The sequence below is a fragment of the Lutjanus erythropterus genome, chromosome 6 (assembly GCF_056507025.1).
Source record: "Lutjanus erythropterus isolate fLutEry1 chromosome 6, fLutEry1.hap2, whole genome shotgun sequence".
Taxonomy (NCBI): Eukaryota; Metazoa; Chordata; class Actinopteri; order Lutjaniformes; family Lutjanidae; genus Lutjanus; species Lutjanus erythropterus.
In genome coordinates this window covers 13,314,314-13,339,685 of record NC_139322.1, presented here as the reverse complement: position 1 = coordinate 13,339,685, position 25,372 = coordinate 13,314,314, and the positions used below count along the sequence as shown (strand labels likewise).

The 25,372-nt window shown below is 38.1% G+C and overlaps 1 protein-coding gene across 1 annotated transcript in view; it reads right to left on the bottom strand.

Moving 5' to 3' along the window:
- The window catches only part of LOC146324991 (uncharacterized), a 34,579-nt gene extending 9,962 nt beyond the window's left edge, over positions 1-24,617 (bottom strand). The window contains exons 1-10 of the mRNA XM_084720697.1: positions 24,501-24,617; positions 23,186-23,260; positions 23,022-23,087; positions 21,751-22,921; positions 21,395-21,641; positions 20,279-20,554; positions 18,570-18,756; positions 1,007-1,631; positions 401-560; positions 111-227 (exon numbers count right to left, since the gene is read on the bottom strand). Coding sequence (XP_084576823.1) covers positions 111-227; positions 401-560; positions 1,007-1,631; positions 18,570-18,756; positions 20,279-20,554; positions 21,395-21,641; positions 21,751-22,921; positions 23,022-23,064 — 2,826 coding nt within the window. The 5' untranslated portion in view covers positions 23,065-23,087; positions 23,186-23,260; positions 24,501-24,617. The remainder of the gene's footprint in view (positions 1-110; positions 228-400; positions 561-1,006; positions 1,632-18,569; positions 18,757-20,278; positions 20,555-21,394; positions 21,642-21,750; positions 22,922-23,021; positions 23,088-23,185; positions 23,261-24,500) is intronic.
- Positions 24,618-25,372: the final 755 nt, after the last annotated feature.

Genomic DNA, 25,372 nt, shown 5'->3' with positions numbered 1-25,372 from the left:
AAACAATATTAATAATTACTCCTGACACTGTTTATGAGGCCTGATAACAAGTTTAAGCATAATATCTGTTTTTGTCTTTGTTGTTGTGTTAAGTATTTATTACACTTTACCTCTGTTGTTTCTTTTGCACTTGGCTCAGATGCCTTAATAGCCTGCATATCCTTTTGGCTCATCCTGACCAATCTGAAGGGACTGATCTCTCCACGTACAACCCGATACAACAAGCCCTAAAAAGAAACCACAACTGGACTGTCAGTTTGCTAAAAACAAATAACTATGACGTGCTCCTACAAACCTCACTATACAAATTTTGACAATACTGAGAGTTGTACAGTATTCAAATGTATGGTAATAACAAGGATCACAAAACAGAAATGGGTTTTAACGACTTTGAACAAACCTTGTTTCTTGGGTCCTTCAGGTTGAACATTATAGTTCTGTACTTGTTCATGTATTTGCTGTCTGTGTTGCGAAATATGTCAAACATCTCCATCTCAATGCTTGCGACAAGCTTTGCAACTTCACTCTCAGACATCTCCAAATCCTCACAATCACAAACCCTTGAAAAATGAAAAGGGAATTAGTCAACAAATTTGTTGTGGATCACTGATGTAATAGATTGAGATACATTTTTTACACTTTCATTCAATGATGTAAATATAAAGTATAATGTGATGAAAACAGCCTTGCTTATGTGGAGGATACACGGGATACATAGTTTATTTATAACATGTGGATCATGCCACTTCCAAATTTTTTAATGTTTTTAAATATGCTCTATAAATGCAGTTGGATTAGAGGTACATCTGGTCAATGAAGACACAGTGAAATAATAAATACCTAGCACTGAAATAAATAGCGATGATTTTACCCCCCCTCACTTTAACTTTTCATAGGGCTCATTTTCAATTTCTAAAACAGATGCATCAAGAGTATAAACTGTGTACATGACAATACTTTGCATTATCAGAAGAAATCCCATACTGAGGCTTTAGACGGTTCTCACCTTTTGAACAGAATGCTGGTGAGGGAGCGCTGGATGCTCTGTCTGACCTGGTTGTTGGGCTGAGAGGGTCTGGAGGAGGGAGCACTGGGTGCAGGAGGCACCGGAAGATTTCTGGTTTCATTTAGCAGTGTTGGGCCTGCAGAGGGCTTCTGGCTTGATGGTGAGGCTGACACGTGGCTGGACGGAGGCTTGGGTACAGACTGCTTCTTTGGTATGACGTATGTGGTCTTAGTGACCATAAGGGCTCCTGTTTCATGATGCCTAGGACCTGAGGTGGATGGGGACTGCGTGGCTCGAGACGGGCTAGATTTTGCTGGGTTAGTGACCATAAGGGCCCCCGTTTCATGTTGTCTGGGAGCTGAGGTGGATGAGGATTGTTTGGGTGGTGACAGACTAGATTTTGCTGGGTTGGGTGGTACACAGGGATTTGATTCCGCAGGTTGCCGCTTAGACAGACCACTGTTGATTGGCTCCTTTGTTTTTGCTTGAGTGTGCCTCTGTGGCAGGGCTGGCTCAGCTGCAGGCTGTGAAGAGGGAGCAGCATCTGTAGCAGTGTCCTCGGGAGATTGTTTTGAAGGAGTTACATCCTCAATACCAGCCTCCACCTGTTTATTGTCCTTTTTAGCTGTTTGAAAAAAGAACACCAGGGCATTTTGTGAATATGAGGAAATATAATCATTACCTGTGACATATCACAAGATATGTGAATCAGTGGTAAGTTAATAAAAATAAATGAGTAATCACAGTTTCTTATTGATCAAATCCACTATCCACAAATGAATGCAAATATCTGCTTCTCCCCACTCAAAAGCAACAGGGACTAACACATAACACTAGATGACAACTAAATACAAGTGGCTCATGTATTCTATTGCTGTTAAATGTCTGTTTATATCAGATATGTTTGTTAACAGTGGAGTAATGTTGCCCTTGTATTAAGATCAGTTAAATGAATGAATAAAAAAAAAATGCTGATTTTCCATCCTCAAATATAAATGTGATTAAACTTGATATAGTGAGAAAATTACAGATTGAGCCAACAAGGCACAGTGCCTGAACAGAATAGAAACTGTCCTTTGTCTTGTCAAATTTTTTTTATATTTTTTCTGATTTATAGAACAGTAGTTCGTTTGTAATGGATTTGCAATGTTACAACATGACTTTTTAACGTAAATATTAATGCTGGTTTGTCTTCCTATTCTTTACTAAATGAGACAGTGACTACCTCTGTATAATTTATAAAATTGAGTAAATGTGCCCAAGAGCCTTTATTCAGTTTGTTTACACATTATATTATTATATATTATAATTATATTATTATGATATTTTCATAATGTTTACTGTCCTTGTAACACTTTATTAAGGTTGGTCAGTTAGATTAAAGATGTTTGAATGTGTGAACATCATGACATATTCGAATTCTGTTTTTTACATAACAAATATGAATATTTTGAGACATTCTATGATTCAATATTGCATTAACAGAAAACATTTACATCAGACAAATCTTTTAATCTTCCTCAATTGTAAATACCATTATTTCTTTTAGATGTCTTTTGAAGTCCCTAAGAATCCTCATAAGGAAACTAAAGGTGGGAGGAAAGGCATTTGACAGACCGTCCCCGTATGGAACAATGAGAACAACATAAATGTGTGGTTTGGGAAAGCACACACACAGTTACTCCTGATCTCCACCGGGGATCTCCATCATCTTCACTGGGAGGATGTAACAACATTTTCCTGCTTGGTCATATACTGAATACTGAGGCAGTGCCAAAATGTTAAGTGTAAAACTTCAGAAAACAAGACATATGTAGGTGTGAGGAGGTAAACCAAAGCCAAAAAGATGAATCATTAACTTCCTGTACTTGAAATAGTAAAAACAAGCTTTCCTACATCAACAGCTTATTTAAAACTACCAGCTAGCTTCTACATACCACTATTTGTAAGTAGCAGAGACATGGAGTTATCCTGTTATTTTCAGAGCACCAAGGAAAATATCAGAAAATTACAAAGATAATTTAAAACAAGTGTTTTCATAATGCATAATGCATCATAATCAAGCATTGCAACGGCGCCCAGATGAGAATGGACAAAATTCAGGAGGGGAGTTATGGGTGAGCGTGTCATGTCAGTTGGCATTATTACGCACAGGTGACAGGTGTGTTACAGTCTTTTTAAATAGCTTTTCAGCAGCTAAGATTGTGATTAAGCTGTTGAGTTTACAAACACATATTTTAGATATCTGTATCACAAATTCCTCAGTTGTTGCTGCACTTTCCATCATCTGGTTTAAAACAGGTCCAATTACAACAACAATCTGTTATTTATCAAATCAGTGAATACACAAGTGAAAACACACAATTAATACCCTTACATATTTTACAAAAACGAACTGGACATTTTTAATGTTAAATCAGGAATTATAGCCTACATAAGGGATTCATTCAGAATATTCTCATGGATTCATGTTGTTTATATTATTAGTTACTATAATGGTTAATTTTCAGGACAAACAAGGCATGATTTGGGATTCAGAACAACTACTTGTAATTCTGACTTACTTAAGATTTGTAAAGTTCGACTAACATTAACATGGCCCCCTTATACCTAGTCTGTAGCTCAGACAAGATTTCAAACTGAAGAAGTTTGCAGCCCGTAGCAGCCGGTTAAGAAGAATGAGAAGTCATCTGTCATTGGTTGTATAAATCAAAGCCGTCGAAAAATATAATTACTGCCTCACAACCTTATGTCTCCACCAACCAGTCAAGTCACAGTTCACCTTCATGTCTGTCCACACTCATATAATATATGCAGTAAAGAAGGAATGTAATATGGAACTTACCACATATTGACCTGTAACTTTTTCAGAAAAGGTATTAAGTGTATTTTTTTTTTTTTTTTTTTTTTTTTTTTTCAAAACGGAAGTCATCACTACATTGACATGTGCTGTATGTTTCCAGTGAGAAACATGCTGGCTTCAATTCGAGACTATTTTTTACAGAGAAGCACAGAGGACTAGTAGAGAGCTGAACATTGAGATGTCACATTGAAGTTGACCTTTTGGATGTAAACTATCATCATTTGTGTGTAATTCTGTAATATATAATTCTTGAGTGACGGCGAAAAATGTGTTTAGTGAGCTCACTGCAACTTTGACCGTCAACATCAAAATCTAATCAGGTCATCTTTGAGTCCAAGTGAACATATTGTGTGTGTGTGTGTGTGTGTGTGTGTGTGTGTGTGTGTGTGTGTGTGTGTGTGTGTGTGTGTGAATTCCGTATGTGCATTCTTGAGATACAGTGTCCACCAGAATGGTTGCTTTTTAATGTACTGCAGGTTTTAACTGATCGAGGGAAAACTGCATTTTCCTACTATGCACCATGGGAATGGAACAGTATACAAAAGATTTAGAATTAGATACACCTATATCCATTGGTGAATTTCAGGGCATCATAAAGAATGTGGTGCTGGAGACACATGCTTGTTTTTCTAGAGAAGTCACTGTGATTGAACAGCTGTTGATTTATTGTGGATTATTTTGTTTAATATGTTGTATTTGTTGCATTTTGATGTGTTGTGATTGGCTGCTACCTTGGCCAGGTCTCTCTTGTAAAAAAAAAATCTAAACGGAACGTCCTGGTTAAATAAAGGTAAAAAAAAAAAAAAAGAGAAAGAGAGAGAGAGAGACAACATGAAAACATCATGCATGTGGTGTTGAGGCATAAAAAAAACCTTTTCAAGGTTTAAAAAGAAAAACTGAATCACAAACGTCCTTCAGCATACAGGTATGAATGTACAGTAGTGTACAGCTAGTATTCGAAATTGGTTGCGAACAAGCTTGAGGTCCATTCATCTCTCTCTCTCTCTCTCTCTCTCTCTCTCTCACACACACACACACACACACACACACACACACACACACAGAAGCAATTGCATGATTCCCTCTAGGCTCACACCTGGCAGGGATAATGAGCAAATGAATGAAGGAAAGAAAGAAGGATAGTTTGTGAGTCACTGTCTGCAAGAGATAAAGAATGAAGGATCTTTATTCGTGTATGATTGTGCTACCTGTGTGGTGTGTGTGTGTGTGTGTGTGTGTGTGTGGTTGTGAAAGAGAGAGAAAAAAGAGCACTTGTCTCAGTGGGTAGGTGTGTTTCGAGGTATGATGCCCTCTTTTTGACGATGTCATTGGTCAATGAAGGAACATCTCAGCACACCTCTTTAAAGGACTAGTGTGAAGGATTTAGTGGCGTCTAGCGGTGAGCTAACTATTGCAACACCTCGTCTCACTCTCGCCTTTGAAACGTAGTAAAATCAACAGCGGCCGCAAAACTTGTGCAAAATACAAAAGGCCTTATCTTGACGCAGAGTTTGCGTTGTCTGTTCTGGGCTACTGTAGAAACATGGCAGTGCAACATGGTGGACTCTTTGTAAGAGGACCCGCACCCTTTGTAAATATAAAGAACTCGTTCTAAGGTAAACATACAAAAACGTGATCATTCACACTTTCAGGTGATTATACACTCAAAAAATAAAAAAAAATACTAATGAATATTATATTCTATTTGTCATATTCTGCCAAAAAATCCCCACAAATCGTACACACTGGAACTTAAAATTGTTCAGAATATATCTGTAAAACCACAGTACATAATTGTACAATCAAGAAAATCACATTTTAATTAATATTTAGATCACCCCAACAAGTCAGAAAAGCTGACATGTAATTTCTTTATTAAGGATATCCATGATGAAGTTTCAGTGAAAATTCAATAAGATCTTTTGTTTTACATTTAGCCTTTATTCCTCTGTGGTTGAAGTTCTGCATATCTTCTCACTCCAATATTTTGTCAAAGTCCCTGCATTTCCCAATTCTGACATCACCACATCTAGACAGTCATCCTCCTCGGAGCCAATCAGTCCTTTGACTGTCCTTTTAATATCGTAGCCATTCTGTATCTCAGACCTACTACTGTGCAACCCACCACTCCCCATCACCATCATCACCTCCAGGATGTTCCAAGAGAGTCAACTGAGAGTTTCCATTAACCGCCTGCTGGCTTTATTCCATCACCATCAGCGTCTAAGACTGCGGGGGTCCTGTTCTATCTCCTATCTTCTTATACACCTATGATTATTGACAACACTTCTCATCCATGGATCTAATCAAAACCTTCTCTTACTAACCTTAATACACTTAGAATTAATCTCTCCGGATTAAAACTTTATTTTCTATACACGTTACTGTTTTTTTCTTGATCCACAAGATGAACACATCCAGTGAGAACATTAAGGTCTTAAAACTGCATTGAGCAAAACAGCATTACTATAATTCAGTGGTGGGAAGTCTACTGTATACCACAATTTATGGTGGTGTTTTACTTAATTATTTCCATTTTATGTAACACTTTGGAGTCAAATATTGTATGTTTTACACGACTGCATTTATTTTGACAGCTGTAGTTACTTTGCAGTGTCAGATTATTAATACAAAATATAATCAACTGATAAATTATGATGTACAATTTGCATTATCAGTGACAGATTAAATAGTTATAACAGCTTAACTTTTACCAGCTACAAAATTAGTTAATATGGATAAATATGAATACAAAAAAGACAATGTTTTCCTTGGATATAGATCATAATGAAAGAACTTCTTACTTCAAAAACTTACAAAACTATCTGCAAGTAGTATTGGTTGTGATATTTCACTGTCTGTAATTCATTTCCCCCTTCTTAAATTCTGTCTTTGGTTTTAAAAACATTGCAGGTTTGTTCAGTTTAAGATACTACAGAGAGCTTTTAATTGATACTGATGCTGATGCCTCTGTATCATAAGCAAACAAGACCATCTGTGAGAAGGCTGGCTGGTTCTACATTGTTAGTCTTAATGGCTGCCACTGGGTCAAATTCATCTTGAAATCAAGTGACGCAAGTCTTTGTTTACATTTTCCCCGCCAAAGTTACAGTGAGTAGTATGTTAGCCAGTTAAACGGAAGCAGAGGGAGATCTTTTCATTTTTGAAAATAAAAGAAATATCTTTAACTTTGCTTAAATTGGTTAAATTGGGTTTTGGTATCTGGCTCCCAAAAGCTTTAGGTAGCTTATTTGGGGTGTCTTCTTCACAAGTCTTAATTTTTGTGTTTGTAGTTATGGATTGTTTATTCATATTCTGATGTGTGAATAAATCATTCTGAATTGAACTGAACTCAGTTGTGATCAGTTGCATGTGTGAACATACCATATGATATTCCCCTAAAAATACACTGGCTACAGTGTGCGAACTATGCTGAGAATGTCTTTATGCATTTTTAATCAGTACAGGTGCTGAAGCTGAAGATTTAAATCCAAATGGTTTTAACCCTGAAAGTTTTGCATGTGAAGCAGAGCTGGATCAGCACTGATCTTCATTAGTTCTCAGTCATTTCTATTACTTTCCCAAATTAGGTCAAATCTTCAGGAGTCATTGATTTTAAATGTGCTGACAAAAATCATGCCTTTAATTGTGTCATTCAAAACCTGATTAATCCAAAGTAAAGCATAAACATCTTTTGCCTTCAATGGGGAAATGCTAGCTGTTCTGTGAGGGATGGGTTTAGTGGGCGTAATCACAAGGTACAGCTGAGGCTGATGGGAATGTCCACTTTGCAGGTATTTGATCATGAACAAAAAAAAAATGACCTGATGATGACACTATATGAAAAGTTGAGGTATACCCCAAATTATCACAAGTCATCTTGAGGGGAACATGAATGTGTGAACCAAAGTTTATGGCAATCCAACCATTAGTTGAGACATTTCACTAAAAAACAAAAATGTCAACCTTAAGGCTGCACTACAGGAAAAGAAGATCAGCACAGTCAGTAGAATCCTTCATCTGAGAATCACGAATGGCTGTACAACATCTTGCAGTGATCCATCCAATAGTTGTGGAGATATCAGTCTGGACAGAAGTGGTGGAACAACCTACAGAGTGATGTCTCCCACTTTAGAAGTACTCCAATATCCAAGCTAAAAATACAATCTAAAAATGATCTACACAATATATCTTATAGATTAGATAGTTCAGTGTTCACAAAATGCAACATCCTCCTTCCAGAACCAAAGCTCTTATCCATAATACCTAAATCACGTGCCACAGACGCCAACATAAGACCACTATGTGATTTCAACCTCTGCTGCTTGTTTTTAAACCAACAGTCTTTTTGGAAATACACTTCTCTGCTGTCTGTGAAAATCCTCAGTCATTCAGGACATGGTTATCCAAGAAAAGTTGGACTGACTTTGAATCAATGTTTCTTGGACATTTAGTAGAATTTTTGCCAAGAGTTAGATGGAAAGAAAACGCTCACATTTATACAGTAAACATGAAGCTCGTTAGGTACAGAGCTACTTCTTGCTCGAGCAGTGACTTCCTGAAGTACTGAGTACTAAGCTAGTCGGTTGTTGTCTATTGACCTAGCATTTAATGCAGTTTTTACACAAAAATAGCACATATATGCAGTTTTTTTAACACGAGTAAACACGCTAAAAATAGGGGACTGACTCTTTTCCCATTGCCAGTAGACCGATTTGCTGTTGTTTTTTTTTCCTTATGCACTGGAAAGCTGAGACTGAGCTCCTGTGTGTGCAGGAGAGCTGAGAGATGAGGGTTTAAAAAGTCTCTGTTTCAGCTCTCAGTACTTTTATAGCTTCTCACTAAATTTCTGTGGTTTGATGTTTAGTTTTTCCTGCTGTTTGTGCTCTCAGATGTCAAACCAAGTCATGTCATGCAACACGTGTATGAAAAAGAAGCAAAAAAGTCACAGCAGTTACCAACCAAGGCCACAAGCCTTCATTGCCTCTGCCAAAAAAGTGCGAGTACCAGGCTGCTGGAGCTGATAAATACCTGTGACTACAGTGGAGTCATTTGACCCGTGAGTGATTGTACCCTTTCCCACTTCAGACAAAGCCAGATGTTACTGGGTGTTTTGTCCAATGTAAAAGGTACTTAACAGACAAACATGGGAATGATATCAGTCTTCTCAACTAACTCCCACCAAGAAGGCAAACAAGCGCCTTTCTCAAAATGTCAAACTTTTCCTTTAACAACTTTATTTATTTATTTTCACATCACCAAAAAAATTCACTGTAAACTTTTAAATAACGTATCTGTGGGAACATACGTGGGAATCTCCTCTTTTAATAAAATGAGACAGATTCTTCAGTTTTGATTTGTGTTCATTTCTCCATCCTTCTTCCCTTCCTGTGACTGTGTTTACATGCAGAATATAAAAAATTCACTAGAGGGCCCTCTGAAGGACAAACATCAATGAAAGACAATAGGGTCAACACTTCATAAACACTCAAAAAGGAAGCTATGATTAGTTTTTTTTATGAGATTGTGAGTCCCAAAATAAAACATTTCCCAAGGTTTACAAGGGACTTTACCTTGACAGTTAAGGGTAAATGATAATAGAGCTCCATCACACTAAACTAGCTCTAACTCTTACGTGTCAGGCTGAGTAGTTGGTATACACTAGATTGATGTTTTGAGAAACAGTCACATGAGGTTTTGAGAGAGAGACTATGTGCTATATGAATTCATGCAGTTTATCATTGGAAGGTGACACTGAGTGGGTTGCTCTCTATAAGCACACAGTACTTCAGAAAACATGTCAAATTCTTGGTGCAATGTTGCGCTCACGGCCATTTTATCATTAAATTATGTGTGGGATTTGCACTTTGAAAATGAGAATGCTGGAGAAAACTTACAGAAACTTATCACCTGTTAAATAATCTGCACTATCTTACATCAGTGTTAGGAGAGGGGACAAATATCAAAACTACAGAAGAGGCATGAGCCCTCAAAAACTGGGAAATATCAGGCATGTCAGTAGTGTTTTCTGTTTGGTTGCACATTATTCATTTGACCAGTAGAGGGTGCTCGTGTTTTACACTTAAATGCCAAAGTATTCAGATTATTATACCACTGGAAACCTGCCAAGGAAATTCAAGCCTCAAGAGCATGTGATGGTGAAACAGGAGTAATGAGGTTTAAAAGAGGCAACAAAAAGCTACCATGGAAATCCAGGAGAAAACGAAAGAAGAGATTCAGGCATTTCTTAGCAGCACCTCAAATTCTTACTCAGCTCACTTCTCTACAACCAAACACTACACATGCTAGTACATGTGCACTAATATCCAAGACAGGCTGTGAAGACCAAACAAATCAACAGAAATCACACGCCTTTTCCAGGCCTGTTACATTGCCTCATGTCGTCACACTGCCCTCAGGCTGAACAGTTTAACTGTACAGTCTTGGAAGAAATGTAATTTACAGTAAGAAAGAAATAACTTAAGAATAAAATCTGTGACACATCTTGTGTATGGGCAGATGTTATCGCAGTGGACCCTGACAGGATTTCTCACCGAGCCATTAGAGCATCAAATGAGCATATTAGTCAGTTGGAAGACGTGTGAACAAAGCCAGCATTGTGCTCAGCTGGTGATGTGTGTTTGGTAGTGATTCCTAACCTTCTTCCTTAAGGGACCCCTTTTTTATCATCATTTAGTAAGCTGACGATCCATGACTAAGTGACATATTTTATGAATTATATTATATTCAATGCATAACAATAAAAGTACTGAACAACTAGAATTAACACAAATAGTGAACGCAATAATTGTAGGACGTTTGTGTAAAATAAGGGATTTGGATTCATTTTGAACAGATTATTTCTTGTTAATTTCTTGTGAATACTGCATCAAAGGTGAGTGATATTTGTATGAACCTTTTATATATAATGTACTGTATCTGTTAACAGGCTATTTTTCTTTGAATTCAGTGTTTTCTTCTCTTTAACGCTTGCCTATTGTTCATATTCCAAAAAATTGAAAAGGTGGCACTGAAACGTCTCATTATCATTTTGTCCTCCTGGACCTTATGACTTCAGATGTGCTACCTTCTCAATTTACTTGGATATGCTCACTGGAGTTTGGACTTAGCTCTCCACTGAGAATGCCACTGTTGAAACACAACCTCCTTTTCCAAATACAGCTTTAACCATTGTTGTATTTCCTCAATTGTGTAACTTTCTCATGCAGGACGAGGCTGTTTAGCAGACAGTGAAGGCTCTGTGAATATAGTTTGTGTTCAGGTCATTACTGTGCCCTAATCCTGTGAGGGTTTTTAAGGTTTAGGTTTTAGGATAATCTATACTTTAAAAATAACACTTTCATTTGGTTTTCTTCACAGAAATGAATGACATGCTGAAATGAAGGGAATCACTGCTCTATGAGATTGGTCTGACGAAAATAAACATCCCTCAGTGGACCCTGTTCCACCATCATGAAACTTACACCGTTCCAGTTCAAGCACCTAATTTTGAACCTTTCTGAACATTTCCACCAAAAACAAACTGGTTCAGAACTTGACAAGTTGGTTCCCAGCTGGGACCATAAACAAGCAGGTTTTCCTTGGGAACAAAAGTGGGTGTGTCATATTCTACAGGTTATTGTGCATTGTGACGTGCCTTCTGTTGATGACGTTCTTGATTATAATGGTTCCACTCAAAACTTGTGGAAATGCAGGCTGGTTCACCAGATAGTACCAAGGATCTAAGGATCTTAAACTGAAACAGTTCAAGAGGCAGAGCTTATATGAAGGAAAAGGGGCCAGTGAGAGCTGTTCTCAGTCTTAACAGTTTTGCCGGATACAAGTCGTCATCTTGCCATCACACTTGTGTAATAATCTGCATGCGCTAAGGGAGTTCTGCTTATATGAAAACCATAACTGCTACTTGTGGGTGTCTATAATCAGGGAATCTGTTGTTTGGGAAATTATCAATTCAACGGACATGACAGTGAAACTGAAACTTGTGACTTTAGCAACAAACTCATTAGCAGTGACTTTAAATGAGTTGGGTTTCATTGTGTGCTTCTGCTGAATGATGCAGATCAAGACTCATGTTTCAGCAACAACCAATGAGATTTCACCTACAGACAAAGGGGGAAGACAATGAAGCAGAAAGAGGTAGTTCTTAACAAAAGCATCTATTCCAGTCCTGCAGTAAATAAGTTGAATGTCAGTAGTCTTTGGTTGAGTGTTGTCTGCTGATTCATACCATTTTATTTGGGAAACACATGGCAAAAAAAGAAAACTACCAAAGTCTTTCTTAAGCACCCTTATTCTTGTAATCAGTAATCAGCTATGTAAATATATTGTGTTGCTTTTCTCCTTGTGAAGTGAGTAAGATGGAGCAGAGCATTTTGAAATGACAGAACTGTTAGGGAAGTTTTGAAAATTTTGTTGGCAGAAGTGAAAAAATGTACTGTAAGCCCCCGAGCCCGCATCTCCCACTGTTTCTTGTGTCTTACAAGTGCAGTGTGTACTCAATGACAAATGTTCAGCAAAAGAGTGCCCCTGTGAGTTAGGGGTCAAGGGTCACACCATGAAGCACAGTATATCTGGTCCAGCTACAGAAAGGGACCATTGTTGCATCCCTCAACCTCATTTTCTGTTATCTTTCCACTATCTGGTATAAAGCCACAAAAATGCCAAAAACAAAGCCCAAAAACAGCTAGGCGACACTTTAAGAAGTTGCTCTATAACAACACTAAGACAATAGCTAATTGTGTCACTGATTTTGTGTGTTTGGTCTGGGTCTTCTGTAGTATGTCTTCAGTCTTTCTCATAGTCTCTGATTTTAAAAATAAATTTAATTGCAAATTCTTATTACAAACATGTTGCAAATGTATGTATGTGTGACACCTTCAGGTACTGATGGTCTCCATACATGCTCACTTGCTCTATTTATACTCCAAACAAATGTGAGTTACATAAGTCACTAAATTTTGCCTCACTATTTCACAACTTCTCAATGCTACATGAAGCATTTACTTAAAAGCATTAAGATGAAAATGTACTTTTATTTCCTCCAGTTTTGGTTTCAGATTATCTTAACATTTTGTACCTGCCAGTGGAATGAGGTAATTCTGTTTGCTTTCATAAAAGGCAAGTGGCATTATTTAGAAACACGCTAAAAAAAATAATGAAAAAATCACTCCTAAGTGTTTCACCAAAATGACACTTGTATCAGGAATTTTTTGAGAGTATGTTAAATTTCCTTGGAACGTGTAGCAAAAATCAAACCAGTGACTGATATGTGTTTATGTCATTTCAGAGACTGAGCACTTTAGTGTGTGATTTAGGATTAAGGGTGTATTCTGACACATACAGGAACACCTGAATACACAAATGAGGCTGTTAATTATACATGCATTAGTACTGAAAGTACCATGACTAGGAAAAAAAAAAAACCTATGTGCACATTCAAGACCTCAGTTCAGTTCTGTTTTTAATTTTTCACTTGTGTGCTTCCCTCAGCAAAAACAGTCTTCACTGACTTTCTGTACTAGCGCCGTGTGCAGGTTGTTAATGAAATTAAAAAATATCCTATTTTGTGTGCCTAGGACTTTCTTTCCTTTTTTGCCGTGGTATTGAAAAAGGCAGCGTATACTAGTACTGTGTCAAAGTTTAACATCCTGGTATCATGACAACTTTACTATACTCAGTTGTTTACTTCCTGCAACAAAGTGTTTGAGCAAATACTGAAGCTATCTGCAGTGTAGATTATGTAATGAACCATGAAAAACCAATGTGCTGATCAAAACCCATGACTGTTTATCACATAAAGACCATCTTCTTATTCTGAAGCTTCTTTCTTAGATTGTGTCAGTTTATGTCTTGGCATGGTACAAAAGTCATTTTAAATTTAAGGAAATGTGTTATCTGACGTGATGTGGAATTACTGTTTCATACTATAGATACACTGATGGAACAGAAACTTTTTTTGGAAAGTGTATCTATTGGTTGTTTTTGACAGAAAACATCTGAAGCTCTGACCAGCAATAAGGTGCCATTTTAATTCACACTAATGATTACTGGGAGGACTTTGAGGTCTAGCAGGAGAAATGTCCAGTCATGTCATCTTCAAAATACCATAATGTAAATTCTAATAAGGGCAACACTCAAGTTTCCTGAGTTCCATGATGTCATGTGATGCAAAGATGAAACTGTGCAGCAAATCATCACGTGCTGTGACACCATCGTTCATCAGGGTAACACCTCTGTTCATCAGGCCACACCTTCTCTGAGGACTGCTGGTTAGCAGATGTTGTCTCAGCCTGCATCATCATCTCCTGACCTCAACCCCACTGTGAACCTGTGAGATTCCCTGCAACACCACAGCTGGCCCACAGCTGGAGATGTGACCTCTGCCTGAAAAGGCCAGCTGACACTTCGAAGCTCAGCCAGGACCTTCTTCAGAAAATGTGGCAGCACCTCACAGCTGCACATTCAGAGGCTCATCGGCCTGAAGAGGCGGCAACAACAGAGGTGGCTGCAACAGGTGAGGGACTACTGGACTGTTATACATGGGGTTATTTTAAAAGTAGTATGTGCTTTCATTTGTTTAATTTCCTTTTGTTGTCAGTATATATCATTATGAACATCTTGATATTTTGATCAACAAAACTGTAGTCCGACTGAAATGGCTGGGGGCACACTTTTCCTCTCACTCATGAAAGTTGTAAAAGTGTCTGAGTTTAAAGGGTCAGTTTACCCAAATGTCATTTAAAAAAAAGAAAGAAAGAAAGAAAAAGAAAATTCTGATTTTGTCTACTGATATCTAGCCAAAGCCCAAAGCTGTTTTTATGTGCCTATGTTTTGATCTCTGAAACTTCTGCCACCACCCCAAAACAGAAATGGTGAATCACATCACTAAATCATTGATTTCATTGGAACAAATCATTTGTTAGAAAGAAGTTCCGAAGAAAACAATTTAAGTGAGGTTTGTGGATTATCTACAATAACCAGGACATTGAAAAAAAGTTTTTTTGAATGCCAAATACCACATACAAATTTAATTCACCTACACTGTATTGGTGTAGCAGCAGAAAGATTTCAAGGGCAATGTACCCTGCAAGCTTTTTCACTGACGTTCAAGGAGCATAATTCATAACTGTCAGCTAATTAAAGTTAATCAGTGTGACCTTTGTGTGACTTGACAAGAATGAATATGGTTCAGTTATGAATAACGGACCAACTTCACAAAGTATGAGATATACAGCATTTAAAACACTTTTGTTTTCTTTTTTTATGCGGCGGCAGGGAGCCTTCATAATTTAGCTCTTGGCAGTAAACTTCGACTTCTACCTACTTTTAAGAGTCTTCCGCAATACAAGGAGTTTTGTAAACACGGCTGTTTCATATGTTTAGGTTTTAAACTTACAGATTAATGCCCGGGCCATACTGCCCACTTGAGCAGCCCATGTGGATTGCTGAACTTCTTGATTTTCTTTACGGTGCCATTCAATACATTACCAATGTTTTTTAACAGGTAGGTGAGACAAATCTACAGGTCACTTGCATATTTTACAGCGTTTGGATTTTTTTTTTCAGTCAACACTACCAATATAATCAGTTTCAAATTAAAAGCCCTTATTTTTTGCAATTGAGTACATACTTAACTATTTCTTTTGTCTAAATATAAATTCAATTTATCATGAAATGAAATAAGACTTTCTATTATTGATGTAACTTATCAAAGGCAAACTCACAAAAAAAGATAGGGCTGACAGTAAAAGCACAGCAACACTGTCTGTGTGGAACCACACATAAGTGCTGAAGCAGCTTAGTGAGGTCATGGTCTTGCACAGGTAGAGATGGCACTGAGGCCCGGGCATAAAATGAGAGATTAAGAAATGTGACTACTGCTGTTAATGCCTTTTAAACCTAAAACTTACTAGAAATTCAGAAATCTGTGTTACATCATACTGATAATTCTGGTTCTAGGAACAAATATTATCCCATTGCTTACTGGCATCTGTGTCTGCTGATAATCAACAAACTATAACAAAGAAAAACAAAGCAGAACTATCTGCTGTCTATAGCTTCATATTATAAATTTTTGCTCAGCAGGTGTATTTGTGAATGTAAAGTGAGTTTGCTGTTAAACTCCAGAATAGTTGTAAAGGTTGGGAAAAGGAAGTAAAAAAAGCTGACTCTGGATCAGTGCTCAAAGGAAACCACAGAAATGTATTGCTTTGGAGAGCAGAGATATTGTTTGCTGCAGTCTGTGTTCATATAAACATATAGAGAAATGTGGATGCATATGTGAATATGAGTGTCTGTGACTTAATATGATCCAAGTAGGGTTATCGAAACATTATTATATTAAGTAACTAAAGATATGCCTGTTCTTCATCCCTATAGTCTGTATGCATGTGTGGTGAAGTGTAAGCTTCCTTCATTTCCAGTAGAGTGAAGTCTTTTCACAGAGATTCAGAAGGAAGGAGCATTTTTCTGTCGGTGGCCTGCTGAAACATCAAAATCATCTTCATGGAAATGTGCCAACAAATCTCCCATTCGCTGTTCCATGAACTCCATGTGTAACATCATTCTAGTAACTGCACTGATGAATCCTCCAGTCCCGTCTGCGTCTCTGCAGCAGCATGAAGTCACCTGCTTGTCCTCCTCCTTCTCCTCCGTATCAGTCCTGTCCAGTCCCTATTCATTCTGAACCCTATGTAAGCTAATACTGGTGTGTTTGTGCAACAACTGGTCAAAGAGTGTGTCTCTGTGTGTTGAGTTTTGAAGGATAAGGCACTATAAGGAACTATGAGTTGCAGCATCAAGACTTGATGTAAAAGTTTTCCCTGAGATGCGTGGAAAGTTGCTGAGCATGACACAAGGACAAGGAAAGTTGTAAAATGTTTTTATGTATGTATGTTATGAAGTGTATTTTGTGCAGTAATTAGTTCAGTGAACTTAATAAAAGTTTTATGCAACTGCCAAAAAGAAAGATACATTATCTGATAGAGGCGAAAGACTACTAATGATTGTGCTGTCAGTAGGAAAGACACCGCTGGTGCTTGACCACTAGCATTGTTGTTTGAAAAGACAAAACACTAAGAAAACCATAAGGTTTGAACAGTTGATATGCTCTGCCAACAGACACATCTACATAATTTAGCAAACTTAAAATAATAATAATATTAATAATAATAATAATAATAATAATAATAATAATAATAATAATAATAATAATTCAGTAGTACTGAGGAGTAGTGAAAGGTTTGATCTGGTGAAAGAAATGCTGAGTGCTCTAGCTGGTATGAATGTCTATTACAGAAGCTGTATGGCAGGAATCATACTTTCTATACACTGTTTAGACACACTAAGGCCAAAGTCAATCAACAATTGTATTTGGGCTGTGCTCGATTTGAGGTTTAAGAACTTGTTTGATTCATCATGAGAAAATTGTTTCCCCAACAATTAATTTCCTAATTACAGAGAAAAGAACAGCTTCACAAGGATATGTGCACTCCATTGTAATAAATACAAATATAGCTCTCCATCAGGCATTTAGTATGTCGTCTGTAACCAAAGTGTGCAGATCACAGTGTGTGTAAGAAAATGGAGTGTGCAGATCCTAGTGAACAAATCTTTTCTCTCCAAATACTTTAGTATTACAATTAAGTATTCAGTTGGATTATGTAAACAGACCCTCAACCAAAGTATAATCTAAAATGATGAATGAATTTTTCAACAGCAGTTTGACATCATCTCTTTAAATGTTTACAGATCTGGGATTTGAGTTAAATACTTCAAACCTCTATGTCTCTGATTTTTAAAAGTTGTTAAAAATACATTTTAGAAAATATGATGAAGAAATAGAATGATGTGCTTTAATATTTCAAATGATGAGCAGTGGTGTTTATATGTGGGCTTCTTCCTGTTGGCTTTGAGCTGAACATGTGAAAACATGTGGTATGCTTTATGTGCACTGTGGGTTATTGTAAGAAACACACCCTAAACCTTGACTGTAAAATATTCTTAATACTGTCTAAGTCGGGAAGCTTATTTCACAGTACAAAGCATGTCTGCCGAATAACAGAGGCGTTTGTGTTAAGCCTCCTTTTTTACCAACTAAAGCTTCTTCCAACTCATGTTTGTCAGTCAGTGACTGATTGTCATGTTTTGCAGAACATATGTGCTATAGTTTCCTCAGTGAGAATCTGTTGAGTTTCCAAGAGTTCTCTGCAAAATCAGACAAATGGAATATCGGAGTAGTGTTTCTCAACACACTGATACCAAATGTAGTAAAGCACTCACCACCCGACAAACATTTGCGTAGGTGGGGTAGTGATGTAGTCAGTTGTGTGTTGCAGTTGGGCGTTTCCAGGTATGAGACTGGTTTAAACATATGCGATTAGCCAAGTACTGGATTCCTGACTTGTTGAGACCATTTCAGCACATTTGGGCATTTAGAACGAACAAATTCTATAAAAATGAAAATACTTACCCACTGCTGACCCCTGCTACTTATCAGTCATCCCAGGAAGAAATTGAATGTGTATGCCTCAAAGTGTGTGCGTGCTTGTGTATGATTTTGTTACGAAGTACCATGAATCAAAGAGGAATGAAAATCCGAAACGCCAAAAAAGGCATTTTGTGCATGTTGTGTAAACTGCTGTATGATCTGAATGTGTAGGAGTAGCGAATGATACATACACGCTGTGTAAAAGTTAGACGCTGGTATGGAAGTGGCCTGAGCTTCTGTGAGACTGGGGTCGCAGGCTGAGGGAGATGCAGCCTCCTTCTGCCCTCCACCATCTTCCTTCTTCTCCTCCTCCTCCTCTTCACCTCCCCCCTCAGCTTTTCCTGCTAATCTCTTAGACATCCTAGCCGACCTCTGACCCTGAAAATGTTTGTCAAAAATAAAGATACTTCATAGTATACAGCAGATTTGTACATTGCCAGATTGTTATTTTACATTAAAACCAGACACTTGGTGCAAATGTAGAAAAATATATTACTTATGCACTTTTAAGTGTAACTTTTGTATTTTTCAACCTAGAACCTACTTTTCCATGTTGTTGCTAATTGACTGATAGGGACAATGATTTCTGAATTTAGTCCAGTACTAAGAAAGAACGCTGCAACCAGCAGCTGGCAAAAGAGGCTGTAGTGTAATCCTTATGGGGAATATTTCACATTGCCAAAATACGTCCACCAAAAGTGTTTGTATTGCCACTAGCTCAGGTTGTTATTCTAAGTGTCTGACAACATTATGGAAATGATCCCTACAGAGACAGACCTTTATTTAAAGAGTAAGATATGTGTTGTTTAGCCAGAAACAGCTGTTTTATTGTCATCTCCAAACCCACCAAATTCTATTTACAGAAACAGTTACTTTATCATTGTCAGCTTCATTCATACACAACAGAAACAAAGTAAAACTAAGCAAAACATTTTGGTTTGTCTTTTGACTGTTCCAACAATCACCAACTCTGATTGTTTGGTTGAAATAAACCCTTAACTCACTGAGGTAGACTAAAAATATTTGGGCTATTCATGCTGTTTTTCCCATTGATTCTCCAATGACAGCCCTCCGTCTCACTCCTCTGACAATATTTTCACATCTAACATGATGAATTAAGGGCTTATTTCAAACAAACCACAATTAGTGATTGTTAGAACAAAGGGAAGATGAACCAACACGGTTTTAGTGAGATTTATTTTGTTAGTGTCCAGTTTGAAAGAAGACAGCACACTGATAAAATTACTGTTTCTGTCACTGAAGTTTGATGGGTTTGGTGAGAGCAATAAAACAACTGTTTCTGGGTAAATAAAAAGGATCTTACTCTTTGGAAAAAATGTCTCTCTCTGTAACAATTCTTTTTATAATGTTGTCAGACACTTAGAAGAACAATGAGCCTGACAGTGGCAAAACGAGCATGTACTATGACAGTGCCCATAAGGATTAAATTAGAGCTGCAATGATTAATTGATTATTAATCAATTATTAAATAAATCACCAACTATTTTGATATAGTTTAAAATTCGTCTCATTCACAATTTCTCAAATGTGAATGTTTTCTGGTGTCTTTACTCCTCTATGACAGTAAATTGAATATCTTTATGTTGTGGGCAAACAAGACTTTTGAGGACGTCACTTTGGGCTGCATCAAAAGCGATTGACATTTTCACAAGACATTTTATAGATCAAACAACTAATTCATTAACTGAAAAAATAATCAACAAATTTACAATGAAAATAATTGTTAGTTGCAGCCCAACACTTTTAGTAGACATAAATTGTTGTCCCTACACACTAGACACAGAAACATGGGAAAATAGTGTCCAGGTTGATTAATACCAAAACTTTGCCATTAAAAGTCTATCTCAAATTTCTCAGCCTTTTTGTTGATATTACTTACTTTTGCAGCAGGTCTAGCAGCAGCAGCTTTTCTTTGTGGCCGTCCTCTGGCCTTGGGCACCTTAGGGACAGACAGAGTCTGCATAGTGAAGGCAGCATGCTGAAGGATGCACTCAGGGCCACAGTAAACAGAGTCCGGCAGGGCTTGTCTGGAGCAACCAGGCCCAATGCATAGAGGAAGAGAGCTGTCTGTCTCCATCTTGGCCTCGGGTTCAGGCTCTGGCTTCATCACAGGGGCCTCTTCATCCTCTTTCTCCTCCACCACCACTACAGACTCCTGAAACCAGAGTTTCATCTTAGACTTTCATCATGCAAATCAGTCCATGAGAAATGATACAAATGTAATACTGTGGTGACATAGCAATTGTTTTAGGGTTATACCAAATGTAATTTTTTAACATTTAGAACTTCTACTCAGTTCTTCAAATGAAGCTTCAAATATCTGTCATCATAGTTTATGATAGCATCACCCTAAAAATGTTAAAATCCACTTCTTAAATGACCATGAATGGCCAGTTTTGTCAAAAGAAATGTACTTTATGGTGCTTGTAAGATTGCTGATAGACCATTCCATCAATACAGGATCCCAGCTCCCTTTGCAAGCAGCAAGTGAACCCAGTGAAAACTCTGTTTTTGAAAGGCTAAATGCCAACATAAATGGACTGAAGAATATTATATTAGATAAAAATGTGTTGGGAATTTTGGAGATGATTACATCTGTTTTTTTTAAATAAATTTTGACTTTTGGATTTCACAACATTCTGGAGTTATTGAAAATGGATCAAGAGCATCCTAAACAGCCACCACTGGAATCTAATATAATATTAATGTAACCTAATATATATCTGAAACTGCAGAAATACCAGGTTTAAATACAATGTATAGCCACGCACAAAAAGAAAAGCTGCCAGCATTTGAATGTTGATTAGAATTTGAAAGTTGAATGAACATTATGAACAAAGCTTCACAGCTATGAACTATTCAGTACAGCCCTAACATATTTGCTGTCACACAGGAATGACTGCTGCTGTAATCAAGTCGAAAAGCTATTTACATTTCGTTGTGACTAAAGTCAGAGTCATGTGGTGATCACTGGCAATCCAAACGTAATTCTAACCTTGAGGACTGGCTGCTGCACATGTCCCTCCTCTTTTTCACCAGGAGGACTTAGGGTCAAGCATTCAAGAAAGCTAAGCTCAGGCTCTGGCTGAGGGTGAGGTGCAGGTTGGAGTTGCTTCTTTGCAGTGCAAGCGGCGCAAATGTACTTCTGCCCTCTCTTCTCCATCTTATGCCCTTCAGTCTCGTTGATACCAACACAGTTGCCATGGAACCACTCCTGGCAACTGTCACAGCAGATCATGAACCTAGGAGCAGTGAACAGACAACAGTTATCAGGAAGTGAAACTGACAGATGGTTGAGGTGAACAAACACCCAAAGCCCAAGAGATCTTGTTACCAGAAATGAGTGTGTACCTTTTATTGCGTTTCTGTTGACAGATGCAGCACAGAGCATTAGTGTCATAGCCCTCTGTGTCTGGTATGCTTGAATACTCTCTTACATTCATATCGTCCTTTTTCTCCTCCTGCGCCTCTGGTGCATCATCATACTGGCCAGGAGCTACATCAGTAATCTGGTCTAATTCAGAGTCTATGATGATGCAGTCTGAGCTTGATTGCTGAGCAGGACTCAGACTTATATCAGAGTGAGGAGGTGATATCTCTATTTCAGCAGGGCTGTCTGCATCTTTCCCCTTTTCCTCCTCTTGTAGCTCCTGTTCAGTTGGATTAACAAGCACCACATCATCATCGCTGTTGTCATCGTCCACAATGCTTGACTGAAGCTCTGCTGCCCTGCCCCTCCCCCTGCCCCTTCCTCTACCTCTTCCCCGACCTCTTCCTCTGCCTCTCCCCCTTCCTCTGGCCTTTCCTCTTCCACCTTTCCCCCCTCTACCTCTTGTGTCTCCCTGCCTGCCTTTAGATGCCAGCTGTTCCTTAATCTGCAGCAGAGTCATTTCATCACTGTCCTCTTCTTGACTAGAGATCAACACCACATCATCGATTTCCTCTCCTGTAACATCCTCAGGAGCAACAGGCTGAGATATTTCCATGTCATCAACAGATTCTACATAATCAGGCATGTCAGTTTCATCTATAGCCTGTGGAGGAGGAGGGTCCTCAGTGGTATCGGTGGCTTCCAAAATGTCAGGGACAGCCAGTGTGTCCGACATATCCAGTGACAAGCCCTCATCCCCGCCAAGCAGGGAGAAAGCAGTGTGGAAGGCAGAGCCAAAATCTTGCCATAAGCTGGGGTCAATGCTTGTTCCTGCAGAAGGTTCTGAAGTGGGCTTGCTCTCCTCTGATACAGGCGAGGATGGGGCAGACCACTCCAGATCATCTATAACAGTCCTAGTTCCACGAGAAGCTCTCTGGGTGGCACGGGTTTCTGCAGTGGCGTGGGGCGTCTGGTTGCTCCGACGAGTTCTGCCTCTGCGGACAAGTGGAGGACTGTGGGCCAGGTCTCTGACCTCTTCCAAGAACTCCCGTCGAGCAATGGTTGTCCGCCTGAAGCCCCAAGACTTCTTCACTTGAGACAGGGACGGCCTAGCGCTAGACTCTGCCCCTTCTGGATGGTTCTGCTGTTCCTCTATAGAGAGACAGAAACAATCAAGATTAACAAACCAAAACCAAAATGTCATATTCTTCTTTTATAACAAGGAACTCACAGAATAAGGGATCTGCTTTACCTGAATTATCATCAGGGATGCTGTCATTTTCCATTGGGTCCATACTGACATCAACAGGTAACAAGGCTGTCAAAATACGTAAGATATAATCTGTTAGGTCACAAGCTTAAAGGAACATTGGCTACTGGGCAAGTTGGATGAGGGCTAAATAGAAAAAAGGGTACCTTTACAACCAATAAGTAGGTGGTTGCCAAAGCCTAATTTTCAGGACACACCATTCCACTTGTCTCTCTTTGCACCTGGGTAAATAAGAAAGGTAAATATACCAAAGCATACACATTAGATTATGAACCAAAAATAAGCAACACTAAAACAAACATTAACAGTCTAACTCAACTACAAAAGTTGTTTACTGCAAGAGATGGCAGTGGTGGCCATTAATTCCATATTGAAAGGTTCATTCAAGAATTTACGGCTCTAATACACACACAAATGCCCTACTGTCAATTAATTAGGGCCACCTACATAAAACTAATGTAGTCTAATACAACAGCCCCACATTATATCATATCCATCTATCATAAAAGCTGTAATGTTCCACTTTTATTTAAACTATTGGGGTGGTGATTCAACCACTGTTGAATACTTAGAGCTTTTTCGAGTAATTCAACGGCACTGCAAGCAGTTTCAACAAAACTGAATAAACCTTCATGACATTAGGATTGATTTCAGAGCCACAGGCCAATAACATCAATAACTTTTGCTGACTTTGATATTGCTCATTGTGTATAAAAGCATGATTGTTTACATAATTATATGTTATTGTACAAATTAAAAGATCACTGCTCTTTTAAAATGTCCTTACTACTGTTGTCTGAGTCTGACCGCAAATAATCAACACAGCATTTAGATGTAGCAAAACTTAAGGGATGTTAGGGAGCACTTCATTAAATGTGCTGTTGTCAACCTTCTATCCAATGGACATTAACCAAGATTGTTCAATTACATATTAACTTAAACCAATTGTTAAATACAAAATCTACTCAGTGTCGGCATTTTCCCACGTTGGTTTGTTGCTGTGTTCAGGCTTAAAGAGTTAACCTGACCGCCACTGTTATTTCTGGTGCTCATACTGCAAAATCAGCGTAATGTAGGTGGTTCATTTATGCAAAGACTTATCAACTGCAGTGATAAGTAGGTGTGCTGCCCTGAATGTCCCTGTACACCAAATTTAGCGAATTAGAAACGAAACAACAGCCCTTAGTTTCACTATCAGACTTCATTCGGGTGTAAAAGCGCAGGGACGAAAGCCAGTTGCTGTGAAACGCTGCAAACACTCAACTGTTATTCGGTAAAGGGAGTAGAGGAGTCTCTTTTCTACAAACAACCGACATTGTTCTCTGCAGCTAATTTAGCTAGCCGTTAGTCGCTACATGACCTGGTTAGAAATGGAATTCGCTGCGTAGCAAATTGTCTCCAATAATACCGACATATGAATCAAATGTACTACCAACACCGTGAGGAAAACTAAAACCATACCTTGCATACAAATGATTATTTTCCAGTTATTAAAGGATTCGTTCAGTTAGCTAGCTAGCTAGCACAGCCTTCCATTTTCTCTGCCTTGCTGATACGTAATCTCGCGAGAATTATTCAGAGGCGGAAAGCACTTCGGTAGTCGTAGTAGAAGGGAACCCCAACCACGCGAAGGATCTCGCGAGAGTAATAATTTTAATCCGAGCCATGATCTTTTACTAATCTTAACCAAAATCTCTCCCCGCCCCGAAATCGAACCAGATCTTATTACAGCTTTGTCACGTTATAAAACATAATTCGTTTTTACATCATGCACAATTAAGTAATAACACGTACAAATCTCGCGAGAGTTTTGCAACCAATCAAGAGATCCCTTCTAGACACAACCACATGATCTATTCATCCAGCGAGATCATTCCTCTGTTATCAGATATCGTTTGATTTGTGGTCATTACCACAGAATGAGGTCTGACCAGGGGTAGAAGTATGGAATACAATTTTAGTCGTTATTAATATATAAATACATAAAGAATTATGCCTATGAAATAAATGAACAATGCCATACATATATAAATATAAATATATAAATGAGACCATATTTTTTTATTTGATAAAAAAAAATAAGTCTATTTTTTATGTTCTTCAAATGACTACTTTTCAAGTACTTTAAGTATTCACAGTAAAAGTAGGCTGCTCATGATACGTAAAAATGCTCCCTGTAAGTTTTACAATATTATGAATCATATTGGATGAATAATTCTGATGCATTAATGTGTAAGTAGTATTTTTACTATTTTTGTCAAGTAAATCAAGTTAGAGCTCATGTTTAAGGATCCCTAATAAAGTCTCTATACTGTAGTTTAATCTAAAACAAA